The sequence below is a fragment of the Protopterus annectens genome, chromosome 2.part1, assembly GCF_019279795.1.
Source record: "Protopterus annectens isolate FY-2018-M chromosome 2.part1, PAN1.0, whole genome shotgun sequence".
NCBI lineage: Eukaryota > Metazoa > Chordata > Ceratodontiformes > Protopteridae > Protopterus > Protopterus annectens.
Genome location: NC_056729.1, coordinates 308,235,069 through 308,256,851, shown reverse-complemented (window position 1 = coordinate 308,256,851; position 21,783 = coordinate 308,235,069). Strand labels below are relative to the sequence as shown.

The 21,783-nt window shown below is 37.4% G+C and overlaps 1 protein-coding gene across 1 annotated transcript in view; it reads left to right on the top strand.

The window, feature by feature from the left end:
- The first annotated feature begins 2,009 nt into the window (after nucleotides 1-2,009).
- The window catches only part of NWD2 (NACHT and WD repeat domain containing 2), a 948,319-nt gene continuing 928,545 nt past the window's right edge, over nucleotides 2,010-21,783 (top strand). The window contains exons 1-2 of the mRNA XM_044063448.1: nucleotides 2,010-2,015; nucleotides 2,282-2,389. Coding sequence (XP_043919383.1) covers nucleotides 2,010-2,015; nucleotides 2,282-2,389 — 114 coding nt within the window. The remainder of the gene's footprint in view (nucleotides 2,016-2,281; nucleotides 2,390-21,783) is intronic.

Genomic DNA, 21,783 nt, shown 5'->3' with positions numbered 1-21,783 from the left:
TTTCAAAGATATGTATAGCAGGTGTGCATAGGGCTTGCAGTAATATCTCTGTTTCCTGGATGGTGATCCTTTATAGCCATTGTTATTTACATATGCCCATGAAGAGTCACATACATGTACCAGTTACACATATGGGTTAGTGGGTGCATGTGTGTAAGTGTCATGGCAGAATCCTATATTTTTCAACTGTCCCCCTCCCTCCATTTGGAAGCCACGTACCTGTTTGATATTGTACTGTGACCATTTTCACTCTGTACCATACTGACAGCAGGAATGGGCATGTTGCCACTGCCCACCTTCCTAAAACACTGTGCTGATGGACAGTGGTGGTGCAGACATCCTGTGCCAGTCACCTTCCTGTCTACACTTGACCATACCATGCTTATGTACAGGAGCCATTGCATCCACTGTATCATATTGTGCAGTCTGTCTGCATAGACCACAATGTTGCTGTCTGTCAGGGTGAGCCCACTAAGCTGGACAGTAAACCTTAGATAAAAGGGAATATTCTGAGAAATGGCATTGCGGACTTAGTAAATCTAAGTATGTTCTTTTGGCCAGTCACTCTCCAGATTTCAGCACTTGCTGTAGTGGGTCCTGATATTTCAAATAGTTACCTATAATCAAAGTTGACCCAAAGCATCATTTATATTTAAAATGCTGTAGAATTCAGAAAAATCTTCACCACTCATAATAACTGTTTGATGCAGACTGGTCAGTTAGTACAATAGTGAGAAAATGTGATGCAGAGATGGTAAGGCTACAATGAGGAAGACATCATTAACAGCTCATTAGCATGTCTCTGAATCTCACACTAGCCCTGTCAGACCTGACCGTCTAGTGTTCTCCTTAGCCACCCATGCATCATCAACAATTTCATCTTAACAACTACTATTCTACCTCACCATCATACTCTTACTTAGTACTGTATTCTCAAAAAAGTGACATGTGGTACTACTAGATGTATTACTCAACTGCTACTTCATTTTACTTTCTTTTTAGATTCCTTTTATCTACATTTATACTGTACTTTTTAGCTATTATTCTTTCTGAACATTTAATTGCAACTTCATTAGTAATTGTACTAAGTCTAATCAAATATTTTGCATTTTTTTTTATACTTTATAAATGTGTGACCACCTAAAAAATGTTTTTCTTTACGGTGAATATATTTGCATTTTAAATATGTATTACTGTAGATGTGAACTTTATTTGAATTGTTTGGAGCTTATCTCCCCGGGCATCTACTGAAAATGGACATATATCCAGCTAGACTAGCCCGGTCAACAAATGTAAAGTAAATAAATAAATAAAATCGTGTCAGCAATGGCAACCTTCTACACTCGCAGACAGACAGACACACTCACAAACACACTCCCACCTGATCACACTCATGGAACACTCACCCATTCACCCATGTGCACACAGTCACACACAAACACACTCACACACATAAATAAACACACACACACACACACACACACACACACACACACACACACACACACATATGCACGTGCACGCACATACACACACACACACACACACACACACACACACACACACACACACACACACACACACACAAACACTTATGCACCTTCATTCATGCCCTTACAGACAAGCACAGATGCATCCATAAAATACAAACACACACTAAATCACACCCCACCCCTACATCTTTGTTGAACTTAACTGTACTGCAAGTACTCCCATAGGAGTTAATGGGTAGCTGCTGTGGCTAAATTCTTGGCTAGGCTTGTAAGGCCCTCAGGGCCAATAGCCTAGTAATTTCCTATGATCCTATGATCCTATGAGAACACCATCCTTACTGAAGTCCACATAAGGGAAAAACCTCAGCAATTTAGCAGTTGCTGAATCAGAAGTATAGGTGTGATGGGGAAAATGTCTGAGTTAAGGCTTTCTCATTGTGCTAAACCTTTTTGTATCCCCACCATTGTCTTACTGCCATATCCTTCACAAAGTACATTGTGAGAGCTAGTTTAGAAATGTTAGTTTTTTCTTGTTAGAATGTATTGTTCGGGGAACAAGGGACTTAACACATAGATGCTGGAATTTCAACAATATCTCCTTTATGAACTTTAATGAGCATGCTTTGGAGTATTGAATGAATCAAAAGAAAATGCAATCAAAAAAGGAAAAAAGAAGAAGCATTCTTTATAAATCTTGTTGAATGTTATTGATGACAAATATGTAATGTATACAAGTAGCATCTTCACCTGCAAGTCATTATCCTCTGTTAAGATTATACTCCTGACAGTATTCATTCTGTCTTGCAGACACTGAAGCAGAAAGAAGTGCTTTGAGAGAGCATGTATATCCAAAACTGAGAGAATTCTGCAGGGAAAATTATGGACTGGATTTTCAGGTACTTTTCCATTTCTTGAATACTGAAGTTTAGCGTGTATGTATTGTCTTTTTCTAAAAATAATTACTTAGATGATGTTATTTAGATTATATATATTTTAAGTTTTGCATTATAAATTGGTAAAGCAGACAAATGAATTTAAAACTACTCTGACAAAGTCTTCAGCCTATAAGGTGTTCTAGTGCTTTTGCAAACAATTGCTAGTGACACTATTATGCTGTGACTTGAGAAGGGGCATACCTTTGTCATGTGAATGGTGCTGTGTGCCTCATGTTAGTTGAATAACATCATGTGCAGAAAATGTACAGAAAATGAGAAACACAGTCCACCAAGCTGTTAAAATTACTTGTTTATTAGTGTTTAGCGTTTTCTTGCAAATGCCTTGGACTTCATCAAAAACCAAATAAGATCATTAATTCAATGTTTTTTATGAACAATAGTATGCTCACATGAAATAAAAATGAAATAAAACTTCCACCATAATCTCTTGGGATACATTGTTACAACTATGAAGGATAACATTAAGCAACAATAAACAAAATGAATAAAAGTATCCTAAAACTACTAAATAGTTTTTTTTTTTTTAAATAAGATTTGAGTTATAACAAGTAAGAAATGGAAATCTTGTAATTAAGTCCATGTGGTATAGTTGCATTTAGTGTCACTTGCCACTAAAACTCCCGCTGCTCTAATTTTAATTTCCAAGGTCCCCCCTTAAATTGTTGCCTACCTGTTCCAATACAGAACATTTAAAATGATGAGAAGTGTTATTATTAATATTTTTAAATAAGACATTAGCTAATTGTTTGATTTTAATATTATAAAGGTGCTCATATTTTTGCTCCTTTATTTTCTGATCTGTCTTCCCCACGTAATACGGATCTGTCTTCCCCACGTAATACGCAGGGCATTGCTGACAGGTAGCTAAATATATGACTCTTTGACTATTGCAGGTGAAACTGCCTGTACTCTTTATGCTGATGTTCTCTGGAATTTGCTTACTCTCTAGTATATTCTGGAAATAATTATACCATCCATATGAATACATTTATAGGCTGTCTGAAAAGAACTGAATCCAATATTTTCAAAAATGTTTTTAAAATGTGTTTGTTTTGTTGTCTATAATATGGGGTGTTTCTCCTAACTTATCTACTAATTCTCCATTCGTCTATAATTCCCCAGGTTTTATTCATGATATTACATACACCCATACTATCAGTAGAATATGTTAAAATAAATGAATTGTGATATTTAATGCTACCTATATTTTTATCATTCAAGTAAATGTTACAGTTATGATTGTCTAGATTAGTTTGACTGATGTTACTAACAATAGTTATTAAATTATTCGAAGAATGTGATAACAAAATGGTAAAATGTCCTTCCTGCCATTTAATAATAACCTAATTCATAATAGAATTAATGAGGGCTAATGGATAAAAACACATCAGGTAAAAGTTGACATTCCTGAGTAAAGTCTTGATATATGGAAATCATGCGAGCTGCCCTTACCATATGACCTTTAACAAATGCCCCATTCTGATGTAAAGGGTGGCAACTGGAATAATGTAGAAATTAATTAGGGTACGTAGGTTTCCTATATAGTCATGAAATGAGGGCATCAGACACACAGCTCTTTATTAACAATGCATCCAAGTATGGAATAAATTGTTCATGTGTATTATAAGTAAAACATAAAAATGAAGTTATCTGATTAATGTATTCAACAAAACTGGGAATTTTTTTCTTTATCATCTGTCAAAAGGATAAAAATATCATCCAGAAGATGGGTATAAAGTTGACAAGAGGCTGCATATTCATAATTTAAAACATATTTATTCTTCCATTCTTTCATTACTATGTTGGCATATAATGGTCCAAATACAGCACACATGGCCACTCCTGTTTGTTGCCTAAAATATTTTCATTCAAAAAATATGAAATTATAATGAAGGACCATATCCATAAGTTGAACATAAGTATTAATAGTTTCCTGAGATAATCGTGTGCTATCTGTTAAAAAATCTGTAAACCATTCAATGCCAACGTGTGAAGAATCACAATAAATATATATTTAACATCAATCCTCAAAAATGTAATATAGCTAATATCTCTGACTGTATTACACTTAATTAAAACAATCACACAAATCATTGCATATATATTCTACATTTTGTACCCCAGGTTTAAGTTGATGGTCCAAAAATTTCCCTGTAAAGGAAGTCTTACAGGTGGTAGCATCTACAATTAGGCTAAGAGGGGGATTGTGGAGATCCTTATGAATCTTCAGTAAATCAAAGATAGTGGGAATTAATGATCGTTCAATAGTTAAATATTCGGAATCATGAGAACTTATATAATTTGAAATGTGGATCATAATAAGTTGCCTGTGATGTCATACAGGCCCATGGTGGTTGTGCATCATACTCTGAGTTGATCATTAGTCATAGTGCTCATACATGCCATCTTGTATAAGTATCTTTGGGTTTGTCAGATGGTGTGGATGCCATGAATCATTCTTTCCAGTCTAAAAATAATATTTCACTGATTATTATATAAAATGTAAGAGTAGCAATCCAGTCGTAACATGTCAGTTCATTGAATGACTTTTTAAGGTGCAGACAAACAAACATCTAGGTATGTGTTTCAAAATGTTTTGCTAGTTGAACAGAAAACACTCAGCAGAATGTCAAACCAGTATGATAAGAATCAAACTTTAGTTTTGGGTAGCTACAAGATCAATGTAAACTGTTCTATAACAAATTGGTTAATTGAACGTGTAGACATCGATCTGCAGAGTGTTGTGACACTGTGTGTGATACAATGCCTTATACCCATACACAGATATATATATATATATATATATATATATATATATATATATATATATATATATATATATATATATACACACATTCTCCATACCAGAAATGCAGTTGTTTATATGAACTTCATTCAATCCATGGAAGAAATTCAGTAATATGAACCAAAACAAAACAGATTTTTATGTGTGTGTGTGTGTGTGTGTGTGTGTGTGTGTGTGTGTGTGTGTGTGTGTGTGTGTGTGTGTGTGTGTATGTGTATATATATATATATATATATATATATATATATATATATATATTTATATATATGGGTATACTTACTTTGGTCAACAAATCAACAAGGTCATTGGTAAGAATGTCAAGCACAAAAGGTTGAAAATGCAAGTGTCGACATGTTACCATGCATACGCCAAAAAGAACCTTGGTGTGGCACATGCAAATCTCAAGCAAAAATAAAACAACAAATAACATATAATAATAATATGTATATGTATATAAAATGAAATTTTCAACCTATTCTTCACAGTTTAGTTTTAATGAAGTAATATGTGTCTTGGAATGGTGCCACTGGTTTAGTTCATGAAAGACAGTTTTTCAGCACCCATGTGTATGCTTCATTGCATTTTGTGAAAGGTGAACAAATGCTGAATTTTGTTGTTGCTATTTGTAAAAGCAAGGGAAATGGTTTTGAACATTAAAAACTTCCTAGTGTGGATACTTTGTTAGACATTATTTTTGAATCTGATGCTAAGTGACCTTCTTGCTTGCAGACTTAAAAACAAGCAAACTTTTACATTCCTTCTCTCCAATACAGTGTTTTGTGTCTCATTAGTCTTATTTTTTTTCTGTATGTTTGTTTTGCTTTTAACAATACATAATTGCTGCACATGATATCAAAATAATACTCCACTCAAAATAAAACTACCATAATAATACAGCATGCCCTACTGGATTTTAAGAAAGGTGAAAACTGACAAAGCTCAGCCATGCTTCTTGTTACTGTTTGTTAAAGTAATAAACTTTGTTTTGAACATTAAAAACTTCATGGTGTGGATACTTTGCTAGAAATATTTTTGAAATGTGATGCCTAGTCCTTGGCTTCTGAAGGTTGCAATGAGCAAACATATCCATTCATTTTCTCCACCAGTCTTTTTAGGCATTTTTTTTTTAATTCTCACTTGCAAGCACTCATTTGCAAACATTATATAAACACTCAACTGAAAATAAAACTACACAATAATATAGCAGAATCCATATCTAAGCACTGGCAAAGTGACATGAAATATTGTTTTTGAACAGTGGGATTTTAAGAACCATTAACAAAAAGTTTTAATTTTACTGCTTTCCTACTTTCATAGTATTCTTATGTCTTATCATTCCCAAGCCCGAACACATATCAACACACACACCCACACACACACACACACACACACACACACACACACACACACACACACAGACACACCCACACAGACACACACATACACACACACACACCCACACACACACATACACACACACACACACACACACACACACACACACACACACACACACACACACACACACACACCTACCTCTGCTTCATCACGGAAAGGACTAAAGATAGTAACCTTTTTCTACTCCGGAATGTATTCCTTCTTTTACTTACCCCATGAACAAATTATCTGTTAAAGCCTCTCCTCGCTCGTACGCTCACCATTTTACTCTTTCTCGTGATGACTTCTCCCTATCCATAACAGTCTCCCACCACATCTATTACCACTGTTGTGTGTTTGCTAGCTCATGTCTTTGTTTTTTTTTTTTTTACATTGACAGCCTGATTAGGTATTGGCCACTTTGAATGCTGGCCAAAGGAATAAAGATCCTACAGGTACCTCTGACATGTTGGTACATTGAGTGATAAAGGTACAGAATATTGTATGCTTTTAACAACAATTCCATGATTTACATAATGCAGGTCAAAGAGGATATTGTATGCTTTTAACAACAATTTCATGATTTATATAATGCAGGTCAAAGAGAATATTGTATGCTTTTAACAACAATTTCATGATTTACATAATGCAGGTCAAAGAGAAATGACTATACCAAGTTTTACAGAATGATTATGGGAGTGAGTGTGCCCTTGCAATGCACACATTGCACTAATTTGTACCATCCTTAGCTGCCACATGTTTTGAAAGGTTTACATCAGTGGCAGCAGTTTACATCAGTGGCACCCCTCACCTGTAATGCCCATTGTAAGGGGACTGAGGACAGTGCTGAGATGTAATAAGGAAGAAGCAAAATAACTTCACATGTTGTTGGGAGGCCTAATGGTTAGGCAAGCCTGGCTTAGGACACATCCGGCAGTAGCAACTGCTACAACAGCAGATGCTCCCTTGTTGGGTGACATCAAGTGCTGGGTGCTGGACATCTTCAGTTCTAGCCACAGCCTTAGCAAAGAATTAGAACCCCAGGTTCACCAGACATCTCATTCAGTATCTGTTGTAATTTTCAAGAATTGGAAACAGTTGCTTGATGACCATTCACCTTCGCTCCACCGGCAAGGTTGAAAGGGACTAGGGAAGTTCATATAAAGTTTGATAATGAAGTATGGGGCAATTTTCTCTTTTGTCTAGAGAATTATCTCTAAAGCAACAATGCTTATAATCTAAAATGGATTTGTAGTGTTCAGCTGTGTATGTTCTTGGATTGTGTACATATATTTATATGTTTCCTTGTTTTAATTCAATTTGAATAAAGTTTTATATAGTAAAAGTAAACCAGGGTAAACAAGGGTGAAAGGGCATAAAAAGGAATGGACATTACTGTAAAAAGGAGTGGCGTGTTATTCTAAGCGCTGTAGGATGAATATGGTGATGCAACAATGGACAGCTGACATAGATGTTGAGATATAAACTTGGGAAAAATGAAGAAAGGGACAAGTATACAGAAGTCCCAGTATATCAGTTGTTCAGGAGAACAGAAAGACATGCTCATGGGAGGAGTAGAGCTCCAAAATAGTAGGCCATTAAGTGTGATACACTTGAGGACAAAATAACAGAGCAGAAAAGAGAGGTATCCTGAAGACCATCCAAAATTAACAGCTAACAGTAAGACAAGGTGAAAAGTAGAATAGAGATTAGCAAGTATAGAAGTGATCAAGACATAGAAGTAAAGTCACCCCTACCCATCTGTGACCATCTCAAAATATCGAAAATGTGAATTTGCTCCTTCTCCAATGGAGTACAATCTCAGAGTTGGTATATATAATTAGCAGGGATGCAGAGGGACTTGCCTCCCTGCATTAAAAATGCTTTCACTATTTTGCATTTTAGCTATTTTGGTTTTCAGCCTTTTGAACTTTCAGTCTTATGACGTAGATCCATATATATATATATATATATATATATATATATATATATATATATATATATAGATATATCTGTGTGTGTGTGTGTGTGTGTGTGTGTATCTAAGTCAAAATAACAAATTACCATAACAGCGAGTTACAAAACGGTGGGATGGAAATGATGAAAGTTTATATTCATGAATGTCCAGATCATCATAAATTTTCCTTGGGTAAGTAAACAATTGGCCAACAAAACTTAAAAAAACAAACTGAAGCAAATAAAACCCAGCCAAGTGGAGGGCTGCACCCCCCCACACCTCTTCAACTAAATATACCAATTCCAAAATTACACTACAGTGGAGAAAAGGGCAAAGTTCACAACATTGGCCAACTGACTCCTTTCGCAGCAAAAACTTATGATGAACTAGACGTTCAGGAATGTAAACTTTCATTTCTGTCTCGTCGTTTTGCAACTCTGCGTTAAGGTAATTCATTATTTTGACACACACACACACCTATATAGATATATATATATATATATATATATATATATATATATATATATGTATTTTTCTCTACATAAACATATATATATATATATATATATATATATATATATATGTAGAGAGAGAGACAGATATAGCTATATTTGTCATATACCACATGTACTAAAATGTGAAAAAAAGTGAATGGTGACACTGGGAGGGCAGTTATTCTGCAAACCATCAAAGTTATTATACTCCCAGTGCTGTAATACATATCCTGTTGAATTATCATAGCATTTAGTTGAAAAACAACTTTGCTTTGAGTGACAAGAGTTTGAAATGGCAACAAGGAATTGCTGCTGTTAGAAAAACTTCAAAATTTCAATGTTTCAGTTTTTGTGCTCTCTGGCTTAGGATCTCATAATAGGCTATAGCAAGCCTTATTCCAAGAGAACCAAGTCTAGTATACTTTATCATCAAATCATGGTCACCCCAGTTTTTGAAAGCTTTCACATTCTCAGTTTTTCTTATTTCTATTGTTAATTTACTTTATCTTTTTTTCTCAACTGTGTAAATAGAAAAAAAATATCCTGCCATTAGATCCTGTCAGTCTGTATAATCTAACAACTTGTTGTTCTTTGTAATGTTCCTCAGACAAAGAAAAATGAATACACAAGATTGCCTAAGTGGCATTATCATTGTGTTGTCCCGTGTAATGTTCTTGTTATTAAAGAATGAATGCCTAAGGTTATCTTGGTAGTTTTATCATTAAGAAATGTATATACCTAAAATAAGTCTTTTCTAAGTAAGTGGCAGTTGAATTTATACACTTTTAGATGTCATAGTCTCTCCTTGAACTGAAGATTTAAGTAATCTTATAGGTTTGGTAAACAAGCTTTGCATTCCTCCCAACATTTTTATATCATTTGGGTCAAACCAAAAAAAGCCCACAACGTATTCATCACTCTTAAATAATGAAAAAAAAAACTGCTTTCATATTGCTTGAGTAAACACTGTAAGATTTTACTCATACTGCAAAAACATTTCATTAATTAATCAAAATTCACGTGTATATAACTTGTGGACATTCAAAAATGATATCAGCATTTAATGCATAAGATAATTTGTTAGTTACTAAACCTATATGTATAACTTTAAATATCTTAAACTTAAGAAAAAGATGATTGCATGTTAAGTACCTGTAGCATCTATATTGAAACTTCTCAAAATTAACTTGATCATTTGAAGTGCTATAATCCATGCTCTTTTGGTGTCATCAGCAGATTTTGTAATCCAGCACTTTTTGTTTTTTGGCACTGTGTGCATAAAAACATGAAAAAATGTTCCAAGTACCGAACTTTAGGTTATACTTCTCCAAGGTTTATAATCCTGAGATGTAATATCCTTCATGTTCACTGTAGAAAATCTTCCATTTAACCATTTAACAATGCATTTTTATCTTATTGGTTTAAATTACGGTTTTAAATAACCAATAGCACATTTTATATGAAAAAACATAATATCAACAGAAACATATTGTTCATGTACAAATACCATATCTGTACAGAATTCTGTTATATCAGTAATACATTATCTACCCTGAGTGAAGCTATGTTTGAATATATTATAGGACTGAAAAAAACACGAACTCTGTGTTTCTTTAATTAAGACTTGCTCAAAGCATTTATCGATGATGTTTGTAAGACTAATAAGCATGCAATTATAAGGAACACTAGGTTTCCCACCCTTGTGAATGGGGGAAACATAGGCAAATGTCTTTAGAGTTGGGGCAAATCTGGTTTATAACATTCAGTGGAAGAGGTAGGCAAGGGAAGAACACAAAATTTCAGATATACATTGAGATTGTCCATCCCTGATGGAGTGTCATATATTTTTCTGGGACCATCCCTAATTCAGACTTCCTTAATCAGCAGATTTATGGTATATGCAGACTGCGTATTATTTATTTGGGTAGAATCAATATGCCATTCCTTAAAATGTTTTTGATAGTTCAATCACATCTTTTAAACTGGTTAGTATAAAGATCGCATCTTGAAGCATAAAAGTAGATACCAAATCATTCTTGCAATTCCTAATATAATTGTAGAAAGTGTTTTATAATGCTAAATGTTCTTTGCCAAACTACATCCTTACTCTGTTTTCAGTCTTGTTATACTTGTTCTTAATTTATAAACACTATCCATGTATTACTTGCGATTCCTTTCTGTTGGACTTCAGTTCTAACCATCTTGATATTTTATTCCTAGTAAAATGCTACCGTTGCCTACTTTGTCAAGGTGGAGCTTTTAGTCTTAAAGTGACTAGACTTTCTTTACGTGGTATTTATTGACCAACTAGCAATCTCAGGCAAGAATAAAATTTATGCCTGTTCTCTACCACACTCCCTCTTACTAAATTTTCTACACGAGCACATTTAAATAAATTAGTTTTGAGAAAATAGTCATCATCCTCATTGGAAACTTCTTCTTTCGGCTTTTCCCAGTTAGGGGTCGCAGCAGCAGATCACCTGTCGGCTCATGATTGGCAGTGGAGTTTTATGGTGTCGAGTTGCCTGCCTGGCTCCCAACCTTCCACAGAAGGCACACACGCACGCATTCATGCCTAGGGCCAATTTAGAGTGTCCAATCCACCTACAGCATGTCTTTGGGATGTAGAAGGAAACCGGAGCACCTGGAGGAAACCCACACGACCACAGGGAGGACATGCAGACTCTGCACAGAAGGCATCTGAGTCAAGGATCGAACCGGAGAACCTCTTGCTGTGAGGTGGCAATCACCCCAATCTAACTCTTTACCAAGCACAACAGATTGGAAATCCTTTCGTGGCATTAATTCAGCTTTAAAGCTAAATGATAAATGGCCAAAATTTCCCAAAAAAATTGACTAACCTTTCTTGTAAAGCCTTAATTTATGGTGAGAATAAGACCACATCTGGAATATTTTTTGCTTTTCCACAAAATGTACCTGCTAGTTTAAAGACATAAATGTAAAAACTCTGAGTCAGTATGGCTTCCTGGTTTATTCAGTTGTTTTTGGTTTAGTTCCTCGTCTTGTATTTATATCTTTGCATTTTACATTAAGGAGACTCAAGACTGCACTCTAGTGGCGCTGAGAAATATCTCATCTGTTCTGAGCAGGGAATCACACAGATATAAGTTTGCATGACCCTCTGATTTGCCACAAGGCTATTTTGTGTGTTTAGTCAGTATTTTGTGCCTATATTGTCGATCTGTTTGCAGTATGCTGCTTATCGCACAGTGGGTTTTAGTAGTTCCCTGTATAGATGCAGGCACCTGAAATTGACACTTTCGCTATAAAACTACCGCTTAAACTTCCCCAGTCCTCAGTTGTGCAAAGAGAAACTAACTTGCACAATGACAAGTATTTTCCCTTGAGTTTTACATTAGATACACGTTCCAATCAAGTAAAAGGGCCTGTAACCATGGATTTAAACTCTGCTGCTCTGTCTGCCACCAGTTTGAAGGATATGGGCATCCTAAGAAGCAATTGCCTCATGCGTACTGACAGCCAACTAATTTTTAAACATACTGATAAAAGTGTGTGAGAGATGTAATTGCACAATGTCACTGGGGGTAGAGCTCTTACATACAAGCACTCACAATGTGATTAGCTTGTCAGTAATGCACACACTGCACTCATGACATGTAGTAAGGATCAGATACATAGACCAATGTGTGCTGAGGCTTTTAAATGTAATCTTACCAAATCCCAAAGAGCTGCCAGACATTGCACCTACAACAAATATGCTCAATAGTGTCAAACGTACTCCACCAAAACAAAACCCTCTACAGCACAAACAACTATATCTCACAGACCCAAAACTTCTAAGACCATAAGGCAAGCCACCACAAAGCCCAATATTATGGTCAGAGGCAACTCAGCTGTGAGACACACACATGTACCATTCACCAGGCTGAGTAAGGAGAAAGTTATGGTCAGAGGCCAGGATCTTCCAGATGATGTATGTACTCAGCTGATTGAATTGCAAGTTCTAATGTGACTCAGTCATAAATAACTCAAAAATGTAAAACCACCACACGAATTTCGAAACGACCATAAATTTATTAAATACACATAAAAATGACTTAGCGCTTTCACCCAATATGCTAAGGCATCATCAGATTCAAATTCAAATAATAAGATAACGTCCTATATACTAAGTACATACATTATTTCCTGTCTTTTCTGTTTTGAAAACATTTTTTTGAAAATCAAATGTTAAAACATTCCACATATCATCATATTTAAATACCTTTTGAAAAAAAATCATCTAAACATTTAAAAACTTATCAACCAGAATGCAAGTGTGGCAATTATAATTTTTTTTTAAAAAAATATTTTTTGCTCTACCTGTCAAAATACATGCTATTGAGATGTTGTCATTAATCCCCAGTTTGTTCTTGGTATTCAAACGCAATTGCCATTCAGTTTCTTTAATTTGTATGTCTAAATCTGGGTCACCACCTCTCCCTTCAATGAATACTCTATCCAACACAAAAAAATATAACATTTTTAAAGTTAATACATTCATTGCTATGCATATACAGGGCACTACTCAACTTCCATTTTTTGATGTCCCTATTATACTCTACTATCCTCTCTGAAAAGCTGAAAATATCAAACATACAAAACAGAGAATTTTTTTCCTAGGGAAAAACTTTGCTGTTCCAAAACACATACACACAACACAAGCACACCAAACAAACAGCATCCACACACATGCACCTAAAATCTTACATCTAACCCTACACTAAACTATACACATACTACTAACTATCCACTTATCTTAACCCAAACCCTAAGGTCCGTCACTATCGCACACTCACCTCACCCGTGCCCTAACCCTAACTCACGTACCTCACCCTAACCCTCATGTCCACACAATCGCACACTTACCTGACCCGTGCTCTAACCCTAACTCACCTAACCCGCCCTAAACCTCAAGTCCACACAATCGCACACATACTTAACCTGCACCCTAACCCTAACTCACCTAACCCTCACGTCCACACAATCGCACACATACCTAACCTGCACCCTAATCCTAACTAACCTAACCCACACTCAATCGCACACTTACCTGAACCCGACTTGTAACTTTCCACCACAGCGCTGAAAATTCCGAAGCAACAGAAATGGACAACCAAATTTTTCACAAGGGAGCAGATCCTTGACACACTGTCCAAGGCCAAGAATACTGCATCAGTGGACCCTGATAATATCCCAGGATGCTTCAAAAATAGCATGAAACAATCTATTAGGATCACTACAATAACGTTTTAAACATAGTCACCTGACATGCCTCATGCCATGTGAATGTAGAACTGCAGTAGTCATACTGTTACACAAAGGTGGATCCAATCAAGTTTGATTTTTTTCAAGAGCAATCATGCCCACTCAACCTGGTGGACTTCATTGCAAAGGTCACCAAATTAATGGATGAGGGAAAAACAGTGCATACTGCCTACCTTGACCTGTCCAAAGGATTTGATGCTATGTCCCACTTTTGCATTTTAGACAAACTTATGGAATTTGGTATAAACCCCAGTGTTACCCATTGAATAACTTGGCGTCTCTTAGACAGGACACAAGAATTTAGGATAGGGTAATTTGCCTCCAGAATGAGAATAGTCACCAACTGACTCCCATGTTCAGGGTTCTGTGCAGGGTCTGCTCCTATTTCACACTTAATTTCTCCGAAGTCAAGACCAACATCAAGGCCCTCTGGTTGACCAAGTTTGCAATTAATTGCAAACCAGGTGCAGTCTTAGACTCCCCCCAGTTACTCAATCTAGAGATTTAAACATTGCTTGTGACAGAAATAGGATGTGTTGGAGAGATAGGTGTGTATACCTTCTCTGGAACAGACTTTCCATCCATGTTCAAGGTGTAACTTGGACCAGTGGAATGGGAATTGGAAATTCTGTCTTGGTCTGACACCTATGTCCCTATTGGACATAGCATCTAAATGCTTGACCACACAAGCACTAGTCAGCATATACCCTGAAACAATCTTAAGGTTCTTAAACTGGTCAGATACATGTGGGATTCATGGTTAGGCTTACAAATGCCCCATGTGGTCATTAGCCTAGTATATACTTCAGAACCTATGGACCTATAACATATAACATGGACAAATGTGTAGTGTAAAGGCACAACCTCTGTAATGCCCACAGAAGTTATGCCTTTATACTACACATTTGCCCACATGTCCAACACTCCTAAGCACACAAATCATGTAATGCTTGTTGTGTCACTGCTACTGCTTGCACATCATAGCATAGGCCCATACTAGCATGGGTATAGGCAACAACTTGCACCATTCCATTGTATAGTATTCCCTGATTACCTGTTATATATCTAAGTTATTATCAATGATATCTGACATACGTACAGATAATGTCTATTTATTTTTCACACTCCTCATTCCTACCTTTTTCCTTTATTCTTTGTTTTAGTATAACTCTTTTATACTCTTTTATACTCTTTTCTTTTTTTTTATTTCTCTGTATTTATGTTGTATTTTCTACATCATCTACCATGGCTGTTCCTGTGATGTTGCCTAGGTCACCAGCCCTTCCAACAACCTGTACATTCCCCTGTCTCTACTTCACCTGGCTACAGGACTGCCTTCCTTTTGGGTGTGGGGACAGGCAGTAAGCCTTTGCTGCAGCCTCCTTTAGTCAGTTGTTGAAGTGGGGGCCCATTATTCCCTGTGTAGCACTGCCACAGATGTGTGTGTGGGAGTTGGTGGAGGTGGTATGGCAGAATGACCAACAGGTGGAAGCCTATATCAGACACTTGGAAGGAAACCTCATGAAGCTTTCAAAGTCGCACTGCTGCCTGTCTCTGCTTTTATCACCTCATGCATAATCCAGTGGTGAGGGTGGCCAGGCTGGTGACTGCCCTCTGCATGGGTTTTACAGAGGTAATGTAATACAAAGGGAAAGGCCCACTATATTCCCTTTCCTGCTATTCCCCTTCCTTATGTGTGATTTCCATCCCCATTTGTTGTCTAGTCTTCCTCCAACCAACTCTCCTCCTTTTGTGTTTGTGTCTATAATTCCAGTGTCTCCTCAAAATGCGTCTGCTCCTCCCCTGATAGTCTTTACCTCTGTGTTATGTGTGTTTGTGTGTGTCTGTTTGTGGAGCATACCTTCTTATCATCCTGTGTCTTTCTCTTATGCTCTTCCCATATTTCCTCCTCCCAAAAATAATGATTGTGCATCTGTCCCTGAAAAGACACATATCCTTCTTCCCCTCTCCTCTCCCTACCCCAGTTCCTCCCTTCCCTGTTTCCCTTATTTATTTTCCTGTGCTTACTTCTTTCTTGACTTTCCTATACACCCATTTCCACACCTTTTATTTGGTTAACAAAACAGATTCAGACATTACTGGGGGGCTTTGATGTGGCTAACATGCTTTCTCATATCTAACAGGCTTTCTTATAGCATTGTGTGACATAGTGCATAAATAGGCCCCTGCATGCAACTTGTTCATCTGTTTTCTACTCATCAGTCCTGTACATGGTCATAGGAATTATTCTTTCTACATGAGTCCTGTCATTTCTTTTTGCAGATTAACTAATTAACATTAGTATATAACTCCTGAACTCATCACAACAATGAAGAAATCCTTTATGCCAATCTCAAACTAAACCCAAACAAAACAATTAATATCATAGGATGCTATTTCCCACCAGGGCAAAATATTATACCATTAGAAAATCTCCTGAGCTGGGCTACTCTATCTCTACCCCAGGAAACCATCATTCTCGGTGACTTTAACATCAGCTGGCTATCCTGTAATAACAATCTCCCAACCATTCACCTTAATCTCCATGGGTTCACTCAACTCATCCAATCCTCTACCAGAATCAACAAAAACCCTAACAATCATACCTTACTTGACTGGATCCTAGTTCACAAAGCCCCTCCCTCTTACCTAGCAGGCTGCTTACCTGACAGTCTTAGTGACCACTCCCCCACTTTCCTAATTCGGCACCACATACACAGTCTCAAGCCCATTATCCACAGGCAAATATGGAACAAGTCCAACTTCAACCCCAACTCCTTCATCTCCTCCCTGCAAAAAATAACGAGTTACCACTAAAATACCTCAACCTAGATAAGGCTGTCCACTTCTTCAACAGTACCTTCCTCTCCATCCTAAACACCCATGCTCCTGTAAGAAATGGCAAAGTCAGATCCAGGCATGCCCCATGGTTACAAAAGACCACCAGAACCCTAATGAAATCCAGAGATAAGGCCTGAGAGCACTGGCGACTAATAAAAAATAACTCAGATGGGCAATCATTCCTTGAACTGCGCAATAAAGCCAAAAAACATATAAAATTAGACAAATCTCTCTACTGTAAATCCACCCTAAACTCTGCCAACCACAACCCTAAGCAATTCTGGTCCACTATTAGCACTATCCTCCACCCAGGGAAGGTTGATACCCCCCAGCCATCCATTTCCCCCTCCTCAAGCAGTATTGCTGAATCCTTCAACAAACACTTCACTGAAACTATAACATCGCTAAACAAACAATGCTTCTCTAAAACAGCTCCCCAACTCCTAACCCTAAACCCCCCACTCCTCTTTACTTCTTCACCTCAGTACCTACCTCCAATGTAAAAAGACTATTGTCAAAACTTAAAACCACCATACTCGCAGCTGACAACCTCCCTTCTGAATACTTGAAAATTGCAGCTGATACACTAGCCTACCCAATTTCAATTCTAATCAACCATTCCATAACAGAAGGCTATGTTCTCTCGATATGGAAAATATCCCACATCATTCCCTCCACAAAGGCACCCCCTCTACTGACCTCTCCAATTACCGCTCCATTGTTATCCTCTCCCCTCTCTCCAAGATACTTGAAAAATGTATCAACACCCAGGTCTCCAACCACCTCCTAGCTAATAATCACTTCTCCACATCCCAACATGGTTTCAGGCCATATCACAGCACTACCTCCACTCTGCTCTCCTTCACCAACACTATACTTCATCACAAAAACAATGGCCTCTTCTCTACTGCTGTACTTTTAGGTCTCTCAAAGGCCTTTGACATGGTATCTCATGAGCTGCTACTCTTTACTCTCCCCAATCTCTCCTTCTCACAATCAGCCTGCAATTGGTTCCACAGCTATCTACATGGATGCCAGCAATCAGTAATCTGGGATGATAACCTATCACCTCGCCTCCACGTTACTCTCTGAGTTCCCCAAGGGTCTATCCTTGGCCCTCTGCTATTCTCACGTTTCACTAACAACCTACATACTGCCACCACACAAGCATTCCTTATACAGTACGCAGATGACTCTACTCTCATCTGCTCTGCCACCACTCTACCAGAACTACAACAAATCACACAGGAATCATTCTCTTCTGTAGAAAGCTGGCTATCCAATGCTCAGCTCCTACTCAACCCAAGTAAGACAAAACTTTTCCCGTTCCAACCTTCCAAAGCCATCCAAAACACCCCCCACTTCAACATTCTCGCCAAAGACAATACCATCATCTCTCCATCAGAACACACAAAATTACTCGATGTGGAAATTGACAACAAACTTAGATTTGACACCCACATATCTCTCACAATAAAAAAAGTTCACAAGAAACTTGGTGCATTATATAAAAGCCACCAATTCCTAACCAAGGCGGCTAGAATCTCCATAGCCAATTCCCAGCTAATCTCCACCCTAATATATGCATCCCCCATACTTACCAACCTTAGACAGACAGACCTACACAAGCTGGATGGTTGCTGCAACAAAATTGCTAAATTTCCCACTGGAACCTCCTAACGCAACCATCATTGTATCTCCCTTAAAGAACTAAACTGGCTAGAACTCCCACAACTCCTTCACTTTAATCAACTCACCCTTGCTCATAAACTTATTAACCACCCCATTAACATCCCTTCCCTTCAAACCCTTCTCCAACCCTATCACCCAACTAGGCTCATAAGATCAAGCAACAAAAATCAACTTACTGTTATCAAACCCAAAACCCAGCAGGAGAAGCCATATTTTCATGTACCATATCTAAACTTTGGAACAATCTTCCACCCTCTATAACTACTCTACCTTCCAGCAGCCTTTTCAAGACTGTACTCAAATTTCACTTAAATTTGCAGTGGCTTTGTCCTTGTTCTAATCCAGACTAGCACCCCCACCCTTACCCCCCCCACCTAGACTCTTAACCCAACTATACTACCGCCACTACTAACCACAGTCAGAAATAGCTAGTTGTCTTTACATACTTTAAAATCTTGTCTGACAACTTTGTTACTAATATTATAAACAACAAGAAACTATCTTAACTTGCAGCATTTACTGTATATACTGTTGATAATCAATATCTTGTTATTGTATTAAAGCCAACAACCTGTAATGTTCTTTACTATTGCTGCAGCTTTGTATCTCTATTTATCATGTACATGATGTGGAGCTTTTCTCCCCGGTCATCCACTGAAAAAGGACCTGCATCCAGTCGGAATTTCCCGGTAAATAAATAAATAAATAAATAAATAGTACTGTGTGTGAAACTCCACTTATTTAATTGACTTTTACCTTCAGAACACATTGTTTTGCTCTCTATACCTGCAGAGGCTTATTGCAATTGTACTAGGTATGTTTCTGAATCCCATGCAGAGCATATAGCTTATCAAGAAAACTGGATGAAGACTTTTTATTATTCATAGAAAATATGCTTTGCTAATTCAAGGTCCCTTATAAGAAAAATGTTTGACTTCATAGAAGAAATATTTCCATTTCGAGAGATGGGATAGGCTAACTATCTGCTGAATCAGCTAATGATTCCACTAAAAGCCTTCTATGCACAAAGGCTTCACAGATTCTTTCTACATGAAAATTAAGCATATAAGTCATAAAACTGCACACTGCTGCATCACATAAATAAGGCTTGCCTTTATTTTAAACTTCACATTTATTTTCATTTCACAAATGAAGACGTGGTACGCAACACAAAACAGAGCGATTGCATCAATCCTTTAAGCACTATGGTTTGCCAGAGTGTGGGAGACACAACATCTAAAGAGAGGAATCAAATTACAGACATAATGAGAACAACTACCAGTTACACATAAAAACAATTATGCAGCAAATAAATACATGAAAACTGTGCAATGTAATAGATAAAAAGAGTGCGGAAAAACAGGAAAATTTAACCCCCAACTTTCCATCTGATACCAAATTCAGCATGTAGCTCTACAACGCAGAAAACAATGCAGAGCTGCAGTAATTTCTTGCAAGTTGCAATGATATGATATTGTGAAACAATTGTGTAAATGAATATACATTGAAAAAAACATCCATAGCAACACTATATTCATGTAGTTTTTATTGGTACAATGTAGTATAACTACAGAAAATGATGATTTCATAAATAAAATTCTTATTTCAGGGAAGAACAACTAATGCCTTGCACCATAGAGCATAAAAGAAAAGAAACTTTATATACCCTTGTGCAAAGTAGATGGGAATAAGTAAGTAGAAATTAAAAATAAATCTTCTCCTTCTTCTTCTTCTTTCGGCTGCTCCCGTTAGGGGTCGCCACAGCAGATCAACTGTTTCCATTTCTTCCTGTCCTCTGCATCTTGCTCTGTCACACCAACCACCTGCATGTCCTCTCTCACCACATCCATAAACCTTATCTTAGGCCTTCCTCTTTTCCTGTTACCTGGCAGCTTCATCCTTAGCATCTTTTTCCCAATATACTCTGCATCCCTCTTCAGCACATGTCCAAACCAACGTAATCTTGCTTCTCTGGCTTTGTCTCCAAACCTTCCAACCTGGGCTGACCCTCTAATTTACTTATTCCTAATCCTGTCCATCCTCGTCACACCCAGTGCAAATCTTAACATCTTCAACTCTGCCACGTCAAGCTCTGACTCCTGCCTTTTTGTCAATGCCACTGTCTCCAACCCGTATAACATACCTGGTCTCACTACCCTCTTGTAGAACTTCCCTTTCACACTTACTGGTACCCGTCTGTCACAAATCACTCCTGACACTCTTCTCCACCCATTCCACCCTGTCTGTACTCTCTTCTTCATCTCTCTTCCACACTCACCATTACTCTGAACTGTTGATCCCAAGTATTTAAACTCATTCACCTTCACCAACTCTACTCCCTGCATCTTCACCATTCCTCTATCCTCCCTCTCATTCACACACATATATTCTGTCTTAGTCCTCCTGACCTTCATTCCTCTTCTCTCTGGAGCATATCTCCATCTCCCCAGGGTCTCATCCACCTGTTCCCTACTCTCACTACAAATTACAATGACATCTGCAAACATCATAGTCCACGGGGACTCCTGTCTGATCTCGTCTGTCAACCTGTCCATCAAATGCTTCAATTTGAACTTAGTCAGTCAACAAAAGCATGCCAGTGTGTGATGTAAACACAACTCCATCTATGCACCAAATTATCCTCATATAAGAAGTCCTGACTGAGTGAAAAAGGAGAAACCATGCCTGAAAGTGTGAAACACTACCCTTTACCTCATGTCCTGTGGACTGAAAAAGAACAGATCATACCTGAAAGTATAAAATATCAGCCCAAACACTACTACACTTAAGGCTCCTTGTACGAAAATGCTTTATGTCAGAGAGCAAATATTTTCTCTTCTACAGTGAATTGTAGAGCAAATCTCAGCCTAATCAGCAA